Below are 22239 nucleotides of genomic sequence, written 5' to 3'. Positions count from 1 at the left end.
CCTCTCCCCACTATCTCTCAGAACTTGCATAGGTATGAAGAGGGTGGGGTAGAGCAAAGACAGATAAGGCAAAGAAGTCTCAGGTTACTTGGGAATAGGGTTGCCATATTTCAAGAGGTAAAAATCCGGACACAAAAAGTTGATGAGGGTTTTTTTAGGACAATCGCCCGATAGCCCCTCTGCCGCCACCAAGCCTGAGCCTCACGCCAGAGCCCAGGTTGCCAGAGCCAGAGCAGACCCTCCAAATGCCCCTGTTTTCCAGGGACATCCCTGAATTAGAGAGGCCATCCCAGTTTCTGATTTGATCCCGTAATGTCCCCCCTTCCCTTAGGATGTCCCTGTTTTCTTTGGAAAATTTTGGAAGGTATGGAGTTATCTGACCCCCAAGCCGTCTGAAGGCAATCCTGTATAGGGAAGTTTTTTTTAATGTTTAATTATTTATTATGTTTTTATATATGTTGGAAGCTATCCAGAGTAGCTGGGGGAACCCAGTAAGATGTGTGGGGTGTAAATAGTAAAAATATCATTATGGAATGGGGTGTCCCTTTTTTAATCAGAGAAATGTTGGAGGGTATGCCGGAGCCAGAGCCTGAACCACAGCCACCCACCCACCCACACCACCCACCCACCCACCCACCATCTTTTTCCATCTATAAGACACCCTCATGTATAAGATGGAAGGGGCCCGCCGAGCTCCGCCCACTCGTTGACGTCGACTTCCGCTATCTGGGACTGACAGGCCGGAGGGTGTGGGGAGGGACTCAGATTTTGGGGGGACTCAGATTTAAGAAAATGGGGGGAGATGTATCCGTGTATAAGATGCCCCCTAATTTTTGACATTCTAAAGGAAAAAAAACCTAGTCTTGTACACAGAAAAATACAGTATCTGTCTGTCTGTCTGTCTGTCTGTCTGTCTGTCTGTCTATCTATCTATCTATCTAGCTATCATCTCCCTAAAAAGGACATGTTCAGGAATTCCTGGACATATGGCAACCCTACTTGGGAAGGACCTGGGAAGGCGGAGACTTAGAAAGTGGTGGGAAAGTGGAAGCCTTCAGTCCTAACAACTGCCTCATGGGGGGGGGGGCAGGACCTACTGGGAAGAGTTGCTGTGCTCCCTAGGCCTGAGCTCTTCTGTTCATTTCATTGACACCTTGTGAGTTACTTCTGACCTGCACCCAACTTCTGCCTTGACACACCCCTATCCATGCTCCCTACTGCAGTGGGTCTGGCTTCACTTCTCTATAATTCTAGACAGCTGGTTGAGACACATTTTAGGGAGACAGGTATCTGGAAGGAGTGTCCTGAGTGATTCTGCTATTGGCAATTGTTGTTTTGTTTTTTTATTCTATTCAATCTTTGTATTTCTGTCTAGCAGTGCCCAACCTGGTAATAACAGAATAAATGATGCAAGGAGGGAGCTGAAGCCCAAGATAGAAAAAGATAGGAACAGCTAGCTACTTTAAATGAATCCAAATCTCCAGGGCCTGAAGAGCAGCTGCACTCAAAGGTACTAAAGGAGCTTGCAGGTGTAATCTCACAGCCTCTGTCCATAATCTTTGAGAACAACGGGAGATCATGTGAGGTCCCTATGGACTGGAGGCAGCCAAATGTTGTTCCCACCTTCAAAAGGAAGGAAAAGAAGTCACAGGTAACTACTGACAGGAAAGCTTGAAGTTGATACCAGGAAAGGTCCTAGAACAGATAATTCAACGGTCTGTGAGGACTTAGAAAAGGATGTTTACTAAGACCCAGCACTAGTATCTCAAAAACAAGTCATGCCAGAAAAATCTCATTTCTTCATTTGATAGAGGTTACAAGTTTGGTGGATCAGAGGAATGCTGTGGACATACTGTATTTCAGTAAAGTGGTAAGCTGAGATTCCTGCACTGCAGGGGGTTGGACTAGATGACCCTCAGGGTCCCTTTCAACTCTACCACTCCATGATTCTATTATTCCATGCTTTGTTTTAAACCACCCTGTCACTTGTACAAAGGGCATTTATAAATCATATAAACCAAAGGACAGCATCTGTTGGGATTTTTATATCTCACCAGCTGCGAAGAGCAGCTACATTGTTGACATCATGTGATGTCTCTGAGCGTGAGACAGGAAGTCTCTGCTAGTTCTCATGTAGCCGGAGAGTTACTTTCGCTTCTGAGTTGAAGTGTGAGCCGAGTCATAGACCTCTGTGTTTGCTGCTCAGGAGAGCAGACATGCCTGTAAGTGCTGCGTGTACAGTCTGTAAATAAAGTAGTGAGTAGACTACTGACTGTCTCTTTCTTCTGTGATGGGATACCAGAAGATGAGTGTGCTCCTCTCAGGATGGAGGGGTCGCTTATTACCGGTCTCTCTGGACTGAGGGCAGATTCCAGCCAGAGAGTGACCACCGGAGAGAAGCCTTGGTGTCTTGGGAAGTTGGCACCGTTCCTGGGGATGTTTTTCCAACAGCCCCAACTTTTTACTAAAGCAGGGATGGGGAAGTCTGTGGCCTTACAAATATTTCATGGACCCTGACCTCCATCAGCCCCAACTGGAGTTCAGCAACATCTGGAGGGCCACAACTTCCCCACTGTTTAACAAATCCAAGGAAATGCCAAGTTGATGAACGGGAGCAAGAAAATGTTTCTGCGTTTGACAAAGGCTGGATTTCCAAAACTTAAAGAATAGCGGATTTATATGAACCCGCTTATACAAGACAAAGCCACATTCATGTGACTCCTCCCACCTCCACCTCCAGCAGCTGTTAGAAACACAAATGCTCTGTGAGCATAGGAAATGAAGGAATCAATCAATGGAAACAATTGTTTAGGCATTATAACAGCTGAAGAAGTGTGCATGCACACGAAAGCTCATACCAAGAACTAACTTAGTTGGTCTTTAAGGTGCTACTGGAAGGAATTTTTTTATTTTGTTTTGACTATGGCAGACCAACACGGCTACCTATCTGTAACTGGAGCTCAGACAGAGGGAGCTAAGAATTCTCTTCTGCTCTTTTTTATCCATGAGCTACAGACCTGAGGACACAAGACTCTGAGAGACTGCTTTCCCTGCCTTCCAGAAAGAACATCCTGGCCAGGAGGAGACCCACCAGAACCCATTCATGTGCCAAAGAAGCAGCAGATGAATGGAATTCAGTTTTCATACCTGAAAGAACAATGAGCTCCACCTACCAGTAGCCCTTCAGCCACAGAAGCAAGTCAGGGAGGCACACACTCTGACCCTATTCCTTGGCCAACAGAACAAGAGTCGCCAACTGCTATTCAAGCAAGAATGCCACCAAAGGAAGATGAGCCTGGACTGAACTGGATATAAATTGGAGTTCACCACTTGGTTCTGGCCTTGAATAACTGATCTCCCTCCTCCACAGTCTCCCTCCACCACACCACCTCTTTTCTTGTGTGTTGTATGAGGTTGGTGGCCTGATTAATTGAGAGGTCCAGATGGCCATTTGTTATTGTGCTTTTTAGTGCATTCGTGATTATTTGTGCTCATGAGGGTAATCGGGATGGTTGTACACAGTCCCACTTTGACTACGCTTTGTACCTTTGCAGGAAATAGAGCCTACTAATGTATGGAACATTGCTTTAGCTGAATGTTTGGTTAGATATAGTCATGTAGTCTGGGGTGAAGTCAAATCACACAGTTTTGATGCAGGCTAGTTCCTATTATTTTATTGCATAAATAGGGAGAGTCATATAAGCCCTTCATCTATGACTCACTCCTCATTGTGGCTGGTCTATATAGACACCTTTGAAACTTTGTTAGATGTAACTACATTTCTTTAACTTGTGCTTTATACTATGCTCCATGCATGGTTCCATTATTGTTTGCATTGTTATGTGTTAGCTTGCACACATCTCTATGACAAATCAATAAAAAAGATTATAAAAATTCTGATTGCACATGTAAAAGGATAAGGATATTGCTTTGTTTCCAATTGATGCATAGCCCATGGCCTCCTTCTGAGATCCTGTAACTTTCATACCAAAAATAATCTAGGCATGTTGATGCTGGTCCCAGTTTTGCTGCACTGTTGCACAATACTGCCCCCTTCCATAATGCACCCAGATCCTGGTGCAAGATGAAAGTGTTGTTCAGCTGATTGGAATCAGTAACTTTAGAGCTATTGAATTCAACATATACGTATGCAAATGGACAGTTGCTCAGAAAATCCAGCACAGACACGTTTTACTTCAAAAGCAGAAACTCACCAAAATTAGGAGTTTGGCAAAAAGGAAATGGAAAGGCAAAGTGAAAAGGGTCAAGTCTCTCCAATATGCCTGGTAGTTAAAAAAGAAGAAGTTCAGCTAGAATGTACTCCTAAAATCAGAAAAGGTACTACCAGGGTGAAAAGGATGCCTGCGTGGCTAACATGCAGAGTCACGGAAGCTATTTTAGGCAATAAGGCTTCTTCTTTGTCTAAATAAGAAGAAAAAAGAACACTAACTTTGGCAAAAGAAATCCAAGCATATAATAAGGGATGCTGAAAATAAAAAAGTGTTTTGTTTGCTGAAAACAAAAAGACCAACAACAAAACAAAACTTTTAAATGCATTTGTAGCAGGAGACCAGCTAGGAATGTAGTTGGATTTTTCAATGACAAGTCAAAATATGTGCTAATGGAGGAAAAGAAAATAGCACAGAAGCTAGATTCATTTCCCAGTGCAATGCAAAAGGCAGATTCCTGTGCCTGAACTAACATTATGGGAAGGGAGTCTAAGAATGGGCCTTTTTGGTGCTGGCCCCCTGCTTGTGAAATGGCCTCCTGTCTCCAATCATGCAGCATGTCTGTCACCATCTTTGTTTTTGGAACTGAGCAGAGACTTCCCCCTTAACTTAGACATTTGGCCCTTGATTTGCAATGTTTCAGGCAACAAACAAAGATCTAGGTCCTTTTGAATAAATTAAAAACTGATAAGCCATCTGATCTGAAAACACTCGATGTGTTTTAAAGAACTCCCCAGCATTATCTGCCAGGCTATGTAGATGACATTTAATGTTCACAACTTTTATCTCAGGCAAACAAATCACCATGTGGTCTGCCTGCCCATCACACACCCAGCTATCTAAGTCCCTAATGCTTCCATCATCCACATGCTAAGATCTTTCCACCCACTACAGGAGCACCCTCAGGAAAGGATAGCTCTTCATCCTGAAAGAGGCAATGAATGCCTTCTAAGAGATCATTTCCCTCTTCCTCAGATTGATGCTTTCCTTCCATGAGGCATCCATGGCAGCTGGGGGGCTCTCATCCTGGGAATGAGAGGCAGCTATCACATCACCAAGGTTCTTGTCAAATAACCTTTCTGACTCTCTATGCTTCTCCAGGTCAGCTACTCTCTCTGCTTCTCCAGGTCAGCTACCTCGGCCTCAAGGGAATGAACTTGCTCCCTGCAGATCAGACATTTATTGATTACACACTCACAACCTTTGTCCAGCAAGCAAATAGTTATACATGTGACTTTCTGTAAAATATATTGGACTGTCCTCACAACCTTGCTGGCTTTCTACCTGCATATTTGTTTTTATAGGGTAGTGAGTTAGTTTACCTGGAAAACTGAGATGTGTTAGGTTACTAAGGAGAGGAGCAGAGTTGCCCACCTTGACCTTCTTGTCTTGCAGCTGCTCTCAGTTGCCTGCTTAACTTGCTTGTTATTTTGATGCTCTATCACGGGCTGAGACTCTACATCACCTGGGACTCCCCTCTTGCTCATGGGGTAAAATACCTAGGTTGTTCCAAAATTATAGTCCTGGCTACATCCCAGTGAGCAGGAACTTGAAAGGAAGGCGGGTTTAGGTCAATTTACCTTCCTGGGAATAGGAATTGTTTTTCACAGCAGTAGACAATGGGTAGAGATTAACCCTCTGGCTTTAAAAACAAAACAAACCTGAAGCTAGGTTTTATACTAAAATGAAAGCTGAAACTGAAGACTATACTGAGCTTTGCACAAAAGCTTAAGTCTACCTTTTTAATTCTAATCTGAATCTCCCATTAGCTGCGTCTGCACTGCATGATAGTGGGTTTCTTTTTCTTTTCTTTTTTTACCCTCTCTATAAAAATTGGGATTTTATCTAGGTTTATTGTAGCTCATCAAGATTCCCTGCTGGAAACGAAGTTTCTACAGGCTTAATACCTCTAGGATTAATCTCTGAGTTTTTACAGGATTTAGCTTCCAGCATACAATGCCCTTAATTATGGTCTCCTCACAGTTTAAACTGATGCTTTAATTAATTAATTAATTAATTAATTAAATAGGTGGTACTTTCCCTCTCGTCACTTGTTCCCTTGACTCTTTGTCACTGGAGCTGGGATGCTTCATCTTGGGCTCCCATCTTACTCAGGGGTGTGTGTGTGTGTTTCTGTACAAATGGAGAATGGTCTCTGTGTGTAGTTATTGTCCTGCATCGTTATTACAATCTCTCTCCCTCTCTCTCTCTCTCATGTAACCAGCTGTGAACATTTTAATTGGGATGCTACAGCCATGGATTTCCTGTATTGGCATGGTATTGGATTAGATTACCTTTGAGGTAGCTTTTAATGCCATTATTCCATGAAAGGCATGGTATAGATATGTTAAGTGTGTGAGTAGGTGCACAGAGATCCTTGCATACATCTGAATATTTTCCTCCAGCTGCTGCAAATTAGGGTATGCGGAGCTAGATAAGGTGCTATGGTCAACGGTTCTTCTTAAAAGGGTTTTCCACATTTGCCCTCTTGTTACAACTGGTTCTTGTTGAGTGGGAAGCAAGCAAAGGAAAGCAAAGATAACTCATGGGCAGCAAGAGCCAAGTATCCTTATTAGCAATACTAACCCAATGATGGGCTTAATGAGTACCACCTGACTTACTCTAGTTGCTTCATGTAAGCAGTCCGGTGCAATAGCAGTTCCTGTCTTTTACCAAAGCAGTGTGTTGGCACGCACACAACCTGAATCCCTAGTTAGCATCCCATAGGTTGCCTATCTAATACCTGATAGGAGTCTTTCCATCTTCATCCACACATTTATAGTTACAGATATTGAAATCCATGTGCCTTAGTGCTCTGAGCACATAACATGGACAAATATTTCACTTAAATGTTCTAAATCAGGGCTGGGGGACCTGTGGTCCTTCAGACATTCATCAGTGATCATTGACCAAGCAGGCTGGGACAAATCGGTCCAGTAACATCTAGAGGGCCACAGAATTCCCATCCATATTCTACGTCTTGACCTAGAGAGTGGACACCTTCCTCCTCCAAATATTATTTGCAAAGTTCTCATTTTGGGTCTTAGAAAAAGAGAAATCACCAGCAGTAATGGATCATTCCATGAGTACCCTCTTCACACACTGGAGGGCCTGATCCATGTCTTTAAAAAATCACCCAAGTTTCAACAAACTTTGTTGCACAGCCTCCTCATGCAAAGGCGTCACAGTGCAACTTCACTGTGAAATATACCAGCAAGCAAAGCACTGCGTTACGCAAAAACATCAGAAATATAACCATTGATTTTAACCATTTCACTTTCATTGCTTTTGAAAGTTGAAATGACACCTGTTGACCAGAGAAATCCTATCCCACAGATCCAGCAGCTGGAGGGATTTAGGTCTGAGCAGAGGTGCATCTCTTCCAGTGAAGAAGAGCTTCACCAGGGGTAGTGCATGTCTGTTATTAAGTTCCACAGGCATAGTGCTACCACTGGTAGTTGTTTCACTAGTGGTAGCTGGTATTAGGCCCACATAAGAATGAAAGCCGCACTTTCGTTCATTGAGGAGTCCCTGGATCAGGCTTTCCCTCTATGCCAGCCAGCATCTGCTGCAACTCAGTTTCTCCCCATTGAAACTAAGGGTGGGGAAAGAGTACCCCCATGTAGAGAAAATGTGATAAGTCTGCCACCCACCATAAGCATGCAGGATTCTTGAAGAGATGGGTGATCTTTGAAACACATACCCTGCCCAACTCCATTTAGTATTGCACTGGAAATCAACTTTCTGCATATGACAAATGTGCCCGTAATCTTATCTATGTAGCTTTAAAAGGTAAAGGTAAAGGGACCCCTGACCATAAGGTCCAGTCGTGACCGACTCTGGGGTTGCTGCACTCATCTCTCTCTATGGGCCGAGGGAGCCGGTGTTTGTCCGCAGACAGCTTCCGGGTCATGTGGCCAGCGTGTGTCCCCTATGTGTCCCCTATGTAGCTTTATTGGTTGCTGATCATGAGTTGAGGCAAAACATTACATCTAACACATTCCTTCCTCCCAAATTGTTACAAAATTTCATTACTGTATGCTGTAACTCCCTTAGGGGTTCATATTTAGCTGCTTATGAATATCTGTAAAATCAGAATGCACTTGTGAGGCATCAGGCACAGGGAAGATGGGGTGTAACATAAACAGGTTTTATTAGTCATCTTGTTTCAAACCCACAAATAAACATGTTCTCATCTTTACATCTAATGAGATCTTTTTAAAAAAAAACACCCCAAAAACAAACCCAAACTTGGGGGGATTAATAAAAAGCTGTTGTATGCTTTCATAAAATAAAATTGGTCTCTGCCCTTCATGAGGACTAGGAACAATGGTAGCAGAAGTGATACAGAAATGGCACTCAAAGAAGAGTACAAAGGATGTTAAACATCCACCTTCAACATAACAATGCAACCTTTTACTGCTACTATATTTTCTATCACATTTTTAATCTTGCAAAGTGCTTTACAATGTGTACTGTGTTTGCAGTGCCAATAGAGAGGTCAGTATGGCTGGCTCATGCCTGCTGATGTTCATCACAATAAGTGACTCCAGTATCAAGAGGTGACTTCTATCAAGAGGTGAGCCATCACTGGACATAAGAGATCAAACAGCATAGCCAGAACTTTCATGTTGGCTTTGATTACAAGAGAGATGGTTTACACCATCATCTGTGAGCCTTTCATGACTGGTATTTCTTCACATCTTGTGGAACCAATACATAATTTGATTATGTGAATGAGTCAGCACAGGTCAATAGCCACAGACAGAACATTTGTATCACACTGCCCAGTGAAGTCAGTATGCAGTTAGGATAGCAACCACCAAGCACTTCAAAGTTTGCCTTGGACTGAGAAAAGTGGCTTGAACCAGACTGGGATCCTCCTCTGCCTCCCTCTTGGGTCTGCTTCTGTACCCCAAACAGACCCCCCTAAGATTTCTCCTTAATCAACCACATCCTTACTCTTACATGCACCCTTAGAGTCAACCAACCATATGGGGCTTCTTAGCTCTCTGGTGATGTGAGGCCACCCACATGTTATGGCAACAACTAGACTACAACTCTTTGTGATACTGCATCTTCCAGTTCCATGGGAGCACATCCCCATAACTGGGAGAGTGAAGCCTCTCTTTCCCAATGGGCTGTGGGCTGGGTCCACGGCATCATCCCTTGCATTAGGGTTGGAGAACAAGTGACTTTCCAGATGTTGCAGAACTCCAAATGCCATCAGCCCCCATTAGCATGTTCAATTGTCAGGGGTTATGGAAGTTGTAGCCTACCAACACCTGGAGGTTCTCCATGTTCCCCATCATGCCTTACACTGCCCACCATAATTTTTGGTACTACCATGGCTGTCACTCCCACAGTCAGTTTATAATTCACTGCCTGAGCATGGTGAGATGAAGTGATGCATTTCTGAACCAGTCCTAAGTGTTGCAAAAACATGTGATAAGAATTCAAGTGATATGCATGCAGGTGGGGACACGCAATCCCATTTTTACAGATGAGGAATAGAAGTTCATATACTGCAGTAGCAAACTATGATTATGTGGCACAAGTGAGTCTTGAACACAGACTTTTTGTAAACCACTTTGATTTGAACTGCTTTGAAATTACAAGAAAGGAGATTCCAACTAAACATTAAAAATAACTTTCTGAAAGCAAGAGCTGCTCCACAGTGAAACAGGCTGTTTCAGAAAGTTAAAAACCTCCAATGAAGGAGAGTCCATAAATAGAGGTTGGACTGCCATCATCTGTCTGGGATTCTTTAGCAGTGATTCCTGCATTGCAGGAAGTTGGACTAGATGACCATTGGGGTCCCTTCCAACTCCACAATTCTATGATTCTCTGAGGTTTGTTTGAAGTGGTTAAAAAAAAAATCAAGCAAACAAGCAGTTTTTATAAAAATAAAGAAATCCGCTTGTCTCACCATTGGCCTACACAAAATGCAGATCTACTTGAAACTTACAGAGTTACAGCTAGGGTAACTCTGGGGCTATAGAACTTGAGCACGAAGTGGGCATATATCACATACTCATAGTTTAGGGTCCTTCGTTCTTCTTTATACCTAATAGCAGCCAGGATTTTTTGCATTTATTGAAGGGTCTAACAATGTAGATAGATAATGGCCAATAATTTTACAATCTACATTGTTAGACCCTTCAATAAATGCAAAAAATCCTGGCTGCTATTAGGTATAAAGAAGAACGAAGGACCCTAAACTATGAGTATGTGATATATGCCCACTTCGTGCTCAAGTTCTATAGCCCCAGAGTTACCCTAGCTGCTTGAGCAGAGCCCCAAAGTTACCCTAGCTTTACATTCAAGAGGCAGTACTCAGAAGATGCTTGAATCAAAATATCCTATATTGTCCCCTTTTCCAGCAACTCCTCTATCTTAAACACACCTCCTGTACCTGTGAGGCTTGTGGGTATTCCACTGACCTGTTCAACAGGGGCATCATGTGATTTGTCCAAGCCTTAGAAAACTCCACGTGGTCTAACCATTGCATGGTAAAAACACACAAACACACAGAGAGAGCTAGCTGAGTATCAGGTTGTACTTTTAAATCCACCCCCAAAGCCCTTTATGAACCCTCCCACCACCCCCAGACACTTGTGCTCATCCTCCTGCCGGCTTACCATTGAGCTGGTTGTACACAACTTCCTCCAGGTGGTCCAGCCGCTGCAGGATGGACTCCCTGTCCAGGAGGGCTCCCACCTTGGTATTCCGGCTCCTCATCCGCCGGTCGGCGCTCCTGACGATCTGCACCAACTCCTGGGAACGATCCTGGATCCTGCAGTAGACCGAGAAGAGGATGATCCCCACAAAGACCAAAATATTCACAGTCAACAAAGTTTTTATTTTCCTTGCCACCGCCATGGACACCGCTGGGGAGGGTGGCGGGTATCAAGGCATGGTCGCCGGTGCCCTTGGAGCTGCAGCAGCATCTAAGGCAGAAGTACCTGCCTGCAGAAGGTGGGGGGGAGAGCTGAGGGAGGGAGGGGGGTCTGGGCAAGTCCCCCGCCCTACCCTCTTCCTCCTCTATCCTTGATTATAAAGAGGCAGAGAGGAGAGAGACCGGCGGATGTCTAGAGCCAAGGCGATGCTGAAGAAGGAGCTGTCCTTTCAGCACCACGGCGCTCTCCGCTTCCTCCTCTTGCAAGCAGCAGCTGGTAGGACTCAAGTCACCTTCCTATTTACTCTCTGGCGGCGGCTTTGCGGGCAAAGAGAGGACCCTTCTTCGCGGCTCTGGAAGGGAGGTTGAAGGGAGGCTCTCGCGATGGGGACAGGGGATAGGGATGGAGATGGGGGGGGGGGTCGCACAGACAGTAAAGGACACGGCCAAGCGGGCGGGCGGGCGCGCGATCCAGGCTTTCCAGTAGCCCTCCTCACAAGGCCAGCCCGGCTCATGCAGCAAGAAAGAAGCGAGACATACATCCAGAGAGAATAAGGATGTTAGGAGGGAACGATGGAGCGAGAGAAAAGGCGTCGCACTTGATCGCAGCCTCCCTCCTTGTGTGTGTGTGTGTGTGTGTGTGTGTGTGTGTGTGCGTTTCGCAATTGCATCTTTTCTCCCTCTCGCAGAGCGCCGGTGCGAAGTCACGTGCTTTGTTGGGGGGGGGGAGAGAAAGGGAGGGCGAGGACCGAGGAGATGAAAAACTCATCTACATTCACATAGTCGAGCTGCCTGTTCGCTTCACTCGCTCGTCTTCCACCAGCCGAGGAAGCCCGTCTGAGACGCCTATCCCAGCGCAGGAGCGGAGGCTGAGCTGAGCAGGCTCACTGTTCGCTTCAGCTAGAGCGTCTTGCTTGAAAATGCCTTTCTCGGGGAGGTGGTTGGTTGGGAAGTTTCTTCCAAAGCGCTGGGTTTCGAAGGGAGCAAAGCCATTGAGGGAAGAGGATGAAACGAGGCCAGCTCTTCGATTCACTGATGAGGAGGCCCCCTTTTAAAAATCACTACTTCAAAAGTTGTGAAGTCCGAACACAGTGCCTCTGAACATGCACAAGGTGTCTTCCTCCCTCTCCGCAGCTGGGGTTAGGGAGGGAGAAGTCTCTGCCAGTGAGTAACACAGCTCTGCGGTGTTAGCCCTTTCTCCTGCTAAATAGCAAGAATATGCATTTGTTAGGTTTGACCACTATCATGGGCATAGCCAGGATTTTTTTTGGGGGGGGGGGGCAGAACTGACATGATTGGTCAGTTAGTTAAGTATTTCTATTGTTTTACTTGATCTGGGGGAGGGGCAGATTTGTCCTTGCTATATAATCACATTAATATCATTATTAGCATTAGCATTTATACCCCACCTTTCTACCAAGAGCTCAGTGTGGCACACATGGCTCTTTTCCTCTCCATTTTATCCTCGCAATAACCCTGTGAACTAGGTTAGGCTGAGAGGTATTGATTGAGTCAAGGTCACCCAGTGAGCTTTGCGGGCCAAGAGAGGATTCAAACCCTGAACTTCCAGGTCCTGGTCTGACACTCTAACCACTACACCACACATTCCTACTTACAGTTTTAGTATTCTTAAGCAAAGTGCTTCATGAGGTTCACCCGAAAAAAAATGGTATACAAATATTTTAAATAGGCAATGAATACATCCTGTGCATTTTTATTGACACAGAACTAGAATAAAAGCAATGCTTACAATATAAGAAAAAGAGTTACTTGAAGCGAGTTGGGAGGGGGGAGTATGCACTGCCTGGTTCAGCGATAGGCAACATGGTGCCCTCCAGGTGTCATCCATGACTGTTCTCTATGCCGATGGAGTTGGCTACTTCTGGCAAGCTGCTAAGGTAATGATTGGGTACTTTGGGGGAGGGGGGCTGCAGTTATGACACAAATGCCAACTTGTGAAATTCTTGTTTGACATGAGAGTAAACAACTGCATCTATTCAAGATTTCTCACTGCTTCCCTGAGCAGTGAGAAATCTTGGAGCAGTGCCAGTGGAATTTGGATGAGAGAGCACACTGGAGACTTATGCTATTTTAGCTTTTGTTTGTTTACAACTGTGCAGTTAGTATGTATTAGAATCAAGCAGACTTCTAAAGCAGGCAGCACAGCTACTAATGCTGCTCCATATTACCCCCCAAAAGCAGTTGCTTGCCAAGTATGCTTTGTGAAGAGCTACAATGCCCTGATCTAGCACCAGTCCATCAACAACTGGCCCATCCCACTTCTCTCTTCTTGCCACAGGAGTCAGCAAACTTTTTCAGCAGGGGGCCGATCCACTGTCCCTCAGACCTTGTGCGGGGCCAGACTATTTTTTTTTTTTTGGGGGGGGGGAATGAACGAATTCCTATGCCCCACAAATAACCCAGAGATGCATCTTTAATAAAAGCACACATTCTACTCATGTAAAAACACCAGGCAGGCCCCACAAATAACCCAGAGATGCATTTTAAATAAAAGGACACATTTTACTCATGTAAAAACATGCTGATTTCCAGACAGTCCATGGGCTGGATTTATAAGGCGATTGGGCCAGATCTGGCCCCCAGGCCTTAGTATGCCTACCCATGCACTATATGCTTATTGGTCACCTGGGACAAGGAGTGTAAGATTTCCATTGCCTTATGGTGGTCTACTATGGTGGTTGTAAGTCACTTTGGGCTGCTTTGGGCAAGATAAAGCAACAAGCAAAATATAAATAAATAAATGATAGCTGAAGCCATTGTATGTAGGCTTTCATCCATTCTATATAGGCTTTCATACATGAAACTTGATGATAATAGAATATTAAATTTGATAGGACATGCCTGAATTCAAAGCACTAGGTGGCATCTGGCATCTTGCCAGATGGTACGATATATATTAATTAGTTGCAAATTCCTGGTGACACTGGACTTTGTGATATTTTATTTGAAAAAGAATGTAAAAATACATAATCGCTTTGGGGTGAATTGCAATGGTCATACCATCTTTTGCCTTCTTTCACAATCTTCTTTTCTCCCTATCTTATTTCAGGCTGTTTTAAGAGGGTGGTAGGAACTATAGCAGTCCAAGCTAGAAGCTTTAGAACCCTAAATCTCAGAGCTAATTGACTCAGCTAGACATGAAGGATTATGAGAAGGCGTCTTCTAACAGTTAAGCATTGCTTGAATTTCAAGAATGCCAGTATCCTTTGAGCCTAGTGTCTGGCTTGCTCCATTACCTTGCTTGTCCGTTGATTCTTTCAAAAGCTGCAATCCTAACCATATCTGCTCAAAAGCAAGTCTAATTGAAATCAGTGGGGCTTTCTCCTATGTAATTGGGGTTAGGATTGGTCTTATTATTCAGCCCTGATTGCTGGATCCTAGCTAATAGCCATTGATAGCATTATCCACCATGATTTTGTCTAACGCTCTTTTAAAGTCATCCAAGTTGGTGGCAATCAATACCTCTTGGGAGAGCAATTTCTGTAGTTTAACTAAGCTCAGTGTGGAGAAGTAGTCCTATTTTTGGTCTTTCTTGAGTCTCCCATCATTTAGCTCCATTGGATGTTCCTGAGTTCAAGTGTTATAAGAGAGGGAGAAAAACTTTTCTCTGTCCTCTTTCTCCACACCACACACAATTTTTTATACATTTATCTGGCCCCTCTTACTTGCCTTTTCTTGAAATTGTAAAGTCTCAAACGCTATCATCGTTCCTCCAACAGGATTCATTCCATCGCCTTGATCATTTTTGTCACCCTTTCCTGAACCTTTTCCAATTCTACAATATCCTTTTTGATGCGAGCTGACCAGAACTGTTGTTACACAGTCCTCCAAGCATGTGACACCATCAGTTTGTATAACAGCATTAAGATACTGGCAGTTTTCATTTTGGATTTCTTTTCTAATGATCTCTAGCCCTAAAAGCCCTAAAGGGCCTCGGTCCAGTATACCTCAAGCAGTGTCTCCACCTCCATCGTTCAGCCCGGACACTGAGGTCCAACTCCGAGGGCCTTCTGGTGGTTCCCTCACTGTGAGAAGTGAGGTTACAGGGAACCAGGCAGAGGGTCTTCTCGGTAGTGGCGCCCGCCCTGTTGAATGCCCTCCCACCAGATGTCAAAGAGATAAACAACTATCTGATGTTCAGAAGACATCTGAAGGCAGTCCTGTTTAGGGAAGTTTTTTAATGACTGATGTTTTGATGTATTTTTAATCTCCTGTTGGAAGCCGCCCAGATGTTGTAATTGTTATTATTATTATTAGCATGGGATTCACTTTTTTCAGCATTGCTGTTGGGTCTGTACCTTTCTGCAACTTTTAGTACCCTGGGCTTGCTGATCCTTCCCTCCTGTATATGTGGTGCCGTTTTGTTTGTATAAGGACTCATATTCTGAAAATGAGTTTTTTAGTATATAATGAGGGTGGACAACTTGCAGCCCTCCAGATATTGTGGGACTCAAACTCCCTTCAACCCCAGCCAGCATGGCCCGTAGTCATAGATGATGAGCTTTGTCCTCAAGCAACATCTGCAGGGCCACAGGTTGCCCATTCCTGATATATAGGATGGATATCTTTCTAGTATGCATAAACATCTGTGGGCATTTCCCCACCCCAGTCACAATACTAATGCTTTTACAAAGCGTTTTGCTGGAAACGCATTCATTAAATACCAGAAAATATCTCGAATGAATCCTCCAGGGTCTTTTATTTATTTGATGCCTTTCAATCATTCAAAATATTACAGCAACATCTGCTGGTGGTGGTACAGTTAAGAGCCTGATAGCTTGTACTCTTCCTTGCCAGGAGCAACAAGAAGGACCTGTTTATCCAATCAATGTCAAGGGTCTTTCTTTAGCAGAGCATTTTAGATGGCAGATACAGGGGGTGTTGCATGTTTGAATAATAATAATAATAATAATAATTTTATTTATATCCCACCCTCCCCAGCCGAAGCCGGGCTCAGGGCGGCTAACAACAATAAAACAGTACAAAAGTACAACACAAACAACACTCTAAAATCATTCATTATAAAATTATAAAATTAATTCAAATCAAGCCACTGGCACCTCACATAAACCTTCCTTGCCTGATTTTTTTAAACGTAAGGTAGCCTTTCAGTGAGAAGGTTTGGCTGTACTGTTCTAACCCTGATCATTTCTCTTAGACGTAAGTTCTATGGAATTCAGTGAGGCTTACTCCCAGGTAGGTGGGTTAAAGATTGCAGCCATAAGTTTCTATTGCACTGAAAGGTTTGGGGTTGTTGTTGCTTCCCTGCCCACCCTCCAAATGAGATCTGGGAGATGTGAGTTCAAATCCCCACTTTGCCATGAAGCTCATTAGTTGACCTTGGGCCAGCCACTGTCTCTCAACCAAAGCCTACTTCACAAGGCCATTGGGAAGATTAAAAAGAGAAGAGAAGAGAAGAGAAGAGAAGAGAAGAGAAGAGAAGAGAAGAGAGAGCTGTGTATGTGACCTTGAGCTCCTTGGATAAAAGGGTGTGATATAAATAAAATGAATAACAATAAAGTAAAATAGAAATAAGTGAAGAAAGCAATCATGTCATGGAAAAGCCTTAAGTAGATAATAAAGCACTGGTTTAGTGGCAGAGGAAGTAGATGGCTTTTCAGTAACTGAATTCTATTATCTCTACTACAGCTTCAGGTGAGAGCTGTGATTCCTGGGAGCTGTCAGTATGCGACAGTGACCACACCCTGGGAAATGGCTTAGACTGGCTGCCTAAACCAGGTGAGGGGAGCTGATGGGTTCTCAAATCCTTGGTGAGTTAGGGACTTGCCCTGCATGTGAAGACAGGCCCTGGAAGACTAAGTAGATGAGACTAATAGTGGGTCCATTGGTCAAGAAGGTGGTTTCTGGATGGGCGGTAGAGGGATGGGATGGGTAGATGAGACTCATCAACTTGGGAAGGTTGCCCACTTAGAAGAAGGAATATCATGAACCTAAACCTCTACAGCCTTGCAGCTATATTCATTCATGTAAAGGCTTTGGGAGTAAACCTAGAGGAAAAAATCTGTACCCACTGTCTTGCAGGACATCTTTGGGAGAAGGAGTAAACCCTACACAAATCCAGAGTGGAGTCCGTAAGGTGGCTGAATAGTGTCTTGTACGAATCCTTCCAGCAACTCCTGTAGCCAAGCTGGTGCCAAATGCATTGCTCTGCTTTCCTTTTTTTTTAAATAAATATTTATTAGCATTTTCAAAATACATATAAAATCAAAAACAAAAATAAACAAAAAATAACAAAAATACAAAAAACCAAAACTTAAAAACAAAAACACATAAAAATTCAAATACTTATTTTCTTTTAACTTGTTTCTCAGACCTCCTCACACCTCCCCTTCTTGTATTCCAATTTAAGTTATTAGCTCAGCAAGTCCTTAACTTATTTCTCCATTTTGACTTAATAATTTATTCTAACCTGTTATTATTTTACTTTTCTTCTTTCTTCCATCCTCAATTTATGTTTACAAACCTTATTTTCATTTAATTTAGACCATTTTAAAAACCAGTTTTAACCTATCCAAATTTACTCATCAATATTTATACCTCATTATTTTTTCTTAAACGTTTTTCCCAAAGTCGACCAAAATTTCCCTTCCACGACTTTCCCAATTTCCATACCAATAGCAAAACAAATTAAAAACAAAACAAACTATATTTGTATACCCTTTGGATTCCCAAACTCCACCCACCCTTTCCCCGGTTTCAGTCCCCAACAAAAATCCATCAGTCTCAATATACTGTTTAGCCTGGAGATCTCACGTCCGAGGCTCTCAATTCTCTCTCAGTTCCTCTCTGCCGGTCTTTTTGATAGTCCTTAATGTTAAACTCCAAATCTCGAAGAGGCTCCGGCCCAACAGGATCTATGTTTCTACCAGCCAGACCTCCATATTTAATAGTAAAGCCTATGGGGTACTTCAAATCTTGTTTTGTACTCCTTTCAAGTCCAAATGTCCCCCAAGCTCCAGCTTCCACCTTAATCAAATTTATAATCCTTCGGTCTTCAGATCTCCACATAAGGAGATCTCTCAGTGCTCCACTCTCCAATTCAGGCCAGGCTTTCCACATCAGATTTTTATTTTCCTTTTTTGTCATCATGTCAGGCCTCAAATTGCAACTCTCCTTTAGCATCTGCAAAATTTCAGCTCCTCCTTCCTTTTCTTCAGGAGCAACATATGTCTCCTGCTCCATATTGTCAAAGCTCTCAATATTGTCAAAGCTCTCAATTTTCTCTATTTGTTCAGTTGAATAGGCTTCCTGTTTCAAATCCTTATCAGATTCAACAATGTTATTTACTGTCAAGTCCAGAGTTGTAACGTTTGTAGCCAAAACATCGATTTGGCCTTGTAACTTTCCCAAGAGAACAAATGTTCTGTCTAATTCAGCTTGGATATTCCCTCCTCCAGCCATTCCTGTAATGTCACTAAACCCCTCTAGGGGGATTTTAGTTCCTTAATATTTCTTTCAGCTCAAGTCCAAAAATCAAGTTATTTTGTACCAGCCCTTCCTTATTTTCAACAGATTATAACCAATGTAACCAGCAGAAGCAACAAAAACAAGGTTCTCTTTTCCCGTCTTGACAGCTAACTTGACAGCTGTCAAACTCTTCAGTATTTCAACAACAGGCTCTCTCGCGGGACGCTCCCGGGTCCGGGGGTGTGTGTGTGAAACTTCAGCTCCCCAAAATTGATCTTTTATCCTCCAGTGAAAATTCTTGTAATGTCAAAACTGTGAAGTTAAAATCTTTTACTAAAAAGAAATAAAAGGTTCTCTCGACCTTAGCTAACAGGTCCTTTGCTTTAAATTGTTTACAAAGAGGGGGGGGTGGACTTCCTTTTTAACCCTTCCCCGCTCGTTCCTGATCCAACAAATTTTTCTTTGAAGTTCGAATTTCCGTATTACTCACGGGTTGATGTTTTAGAGTCCGATTGTTCCAAGGAAAAAGTCAGCGCTCTCCGATAATGGCTTGCGGCTTCACTCCGCAGAAGAAGGAGTACTCTCAGCACCGCGCCGCACCCCGTCCCTGTTCCGGAGCCTTTAAAAAGGCTCCTTCGCAGTTTGGGGGGGCGCAAATGGTGCCCGCCGAGTCACTATGCTCACAGGCTTCCGTGCCTGTGATTTTAAGGGTCCCCGCGTCGCCGCAGCGGCAAGACCCAGTCTCTGCAGAGCCGATTCCCTCCGGGAGCTCAGAGGGAATCCGCCATTAATCGATGGCGCCAACCCGGAAGTCCTGCTCTGCTTTCCTTTGGACCACATCAGTGAGACCGAGAGGGGGTCTTGTCTTCTGGACAACCCAGGACCTCCATACACTTTGCCCTGGCTTGCACCCCAGGGAGGTCACTTTGGGACTGCTAAATGCAGCAAAAACAACATGGGAGGCAGAAGTTATGAGTTACTGTTCTTTGCAGCAACAGCAGGTACTGTAGGTCTCCATTGTTTCACTCCTGGAGGCACATTCAGTTGTCTCTTGAGACAGATGAATGCCAGTTGCAGCTCCTCAACCTATCTGCATAGGAAGAGAGTCTGGAAATAATTATTGATGGTTGGGGGGGGGGAGAGATTTGGGTGTTGGCATATGTAGACCACTTTCCCAGCTGTCTGTCACATAGAGAGCTCTTCAGTACCCACCAAGTGCTCATTTTAATTCCAGGGCCTTAATCCAGAACCAATTTTCTCCTGAGAATTTCTCTGAGATCAATGGAAATGTGTCAAGTAAGGGACTTTAAGTTTTTACAGCTGTGACTGTAGTGAAATTTAAAGTTGGGATTTGTCTCTTTGGATTCATTAAACACTGCAGTGATGGAGGTGAATTTTAGAACAGGCAACCCACCCCCGGTATGCAACAGCCAAGAGGAAATTGTGCTCTGCAACAGAGGTCTACTTAAAACAGGATTTAACAGTTGAGTATTAAATTTTGGTCCTGCCAACCTAGCAGTTTGAAAGCACATCAAAGTGCAAGTAGATAAATAGGTACCGCTCTGGCGGGAAGGTAAACGGCGTTTCCGTGCGCTGCTCTGGTTCACCAGAAGTGGCTTAGTCATGCTGGCCACATGACCCGGAAGCTGTACGCCGGCTCCCTTGGCCAGTAAAGCGAGATGAGCGCCGCAACCCCAGAGTCGGTCACGACTGGACCTAATGGTCAGGGGTCCCTTTACCTTTATTAAATTTTGGGGAGTGGTGGGGTCTCTTTTCAACCCCACCTCCACCTCGGCTTCAATGATTGGATCAGTTTTATTTAGTTTTAGTTTTTGTAAAGATGCCTTGAGTTCCCTGCAGTGAGAGAATGCATCTAATAAATGTAATAAATAATAATACATTTACTATAGACTTGAGTCCCCACCTTTTTATTCCTGCCTGTCCTTCCTTCACCTCTGCCTTGATAATCTTGAGAAATAGTCAATGAAAATGGTGCAGTGATAGATACATGTATACAGGGTTAGAAACTGAGATAGGAAAGCTAGGAGCTAAATGGGCGCAACAACGGAATGTCTAGGCAAGCTTTATTTAATAACAATAAAACAAAGCTGAAAATGAATGAACTGCAGCTATAATATTATGTTCATTTTTCACATGGTCTAGTCCTTCTCCTGCCCACCCCCCTAATATTCTTAAGAGGGTCTCTTCTCCAGTCTTCAGAGAGTAGCTGGAAGTGGGGAGACAGTAAAAGGTCCCCTTTTCCTTCCACTTTGCAGTTTATTCAGAAATCTTAGGCACAGCACTGTGCCCAGAGCTCAGAAAGTGCTCGCGTTAATGAAATTCCGTGTTGTAGAATGCATCTAGAATAATGGGAGTTTAGAACACTGCATGTATACATAGGAAATACAGTAAAGATACAAATACTTTCCCCATCCTTTCTCCACAGAAGAGGGCATTTCCACAGAAGAGGGCATCCATTGGCCTGTGAGGTATTGACAGATGGGTGATAATAAGGGTTGTAATATAAGGGTTGTAATATGTTGCTCATGAAGTTATTCCTCTGACCAATTAGCATTTTATTTGTTTGGATGTTGCTCTAACAGTTTTATTATACCACAAGCTTTCATGGTCTAGATTCCCCTGTGGACTCCAGACCATGAAAGGTTATGTCACAATAAGTTTGCTAGTCCATATGATGTCACAAGGTTCTTTGATATCAACTCCTGCCATATGTAATAGGATAAGCATGTCCTTGTTCACTTCATAACATGTGAGCAAGTTGGAGACTTTGGATTGTGTCCAACGCTAGTCCTTTTTAGAGCTGACCCGTTAAAATCAATGGAACTAAGTTAATCATGTGCATTAATATCAGCAGGTCTATTCTGGGTAGAAGTAACATTGGCTAATAACCATTTGCTTGAGAATCACATGCACCCACCCACCCATTCACTTCACTTCATAGAGCTTTTGCCAGTCTAGGAACTAACAGAATCAGGTCCCATGTGAATTAACACCTCTCACAAGACAATCAATATGGCACTTTTGATAGGCATTAAATATACTTAAAAGAGACATTTCAATTGCTGTTTAGCAAACAAGCTCCTGGAAGAAAGAGAAAGTATTACTGCCTGTTAGCATGCATTGTTCAATACAATTAATGAGGTCCCCTGGCAGAAGCAAACGCAGAAAGCAGCAGTGGGTGAAAGGCTGAGGTTACTCAACTTGTGACAAAAGGTTAGGGAGAACTTTTCAAACAGCCAAGGTAATTGTCTCTCACACCAAATTGCTCAGCTTTTCCTTAGGCTGCAAGTAAAGGGAAGCTGTTTTTGGAGGTGGAAGAGGGCACACTGCAAGAATCTGGGTTTAACTCACTGGAACCTGATGGACTGTGAAACCGAGAGTATAACAAAGAAGAGATTGCGAGGGAGAGATGAAACAAGCAGATGGACTAAATCTTTTATTTCTTCTGAACCTAATATGCCGGCAATGCTCCTAATTCAAGAACCTAGCAGTGTCATGCCTAGACACAACCTGAAAATAGAGAATCCATACCAGCTAATGGTGAAGGTTTTGCAAGTGATTCCATGCCCATCATGGAATAGAAAAGAGATGGAAACCTAAAGGGCATGTCTCTCCAGAACCTGGCATCCTTGGGCATGCTGG

General features: G+C 43.6%; 1 protein-coding gene and 1 long non-coding RNA gene across 3 annotated transcripts in view; one reads left to right on the top strand and one right to left on the bottom strand.

Moving 5' to 3' along the window:
* Positions 1–11780, bottom strand: part of GALNT9 (polypeptide N-acetylgalactosaminyltransferase 9) — a 186007-nt gene extending 174227 nt beyond the window's left edge. The window contains exon 1 of the mRNA XM_081842695.1: positions 10871–11780. Coding sequence (XP_081698821.1) covers positions 10871–11111 — 241 coding nt within the window. The 5' untranslated portion in view covers positions 11112–11780. The remainder of the gene's footprint in view (positions 1–10870) is intronic.
* The window catches only part of LOC309330810, a 33095-nt gene continuing 22163 nt past the window's right edge, over positions 11308–22239 (top strand). For both annotated transcript variants that reach the window (XR_014151598.1, XR_014151599.1), the window contains exon 1: positions 11308–11404. This is a non-coding gene — a long non-coding RNA (uncharacterized lncRNA). The remainder of the gene's footprint in view (positions 11405–22239) is intronic.

The sequence above is a fragment of the Podarcis erhardii genome (assembly GCF_964252035.2).
Source record: "Podarcis erhardii genome assembly, chromosome: 15".
NCBI lineage: Eukaryota > Metazoa > Chordata > Lepidosauria > Squamata > Lacertidae > Podarcis > Podarcis erhardii.
Note: the sequence above shows the minus strand (reverse complement) of the source record. Positions and strands in the feature narration are given on the sequence as shown.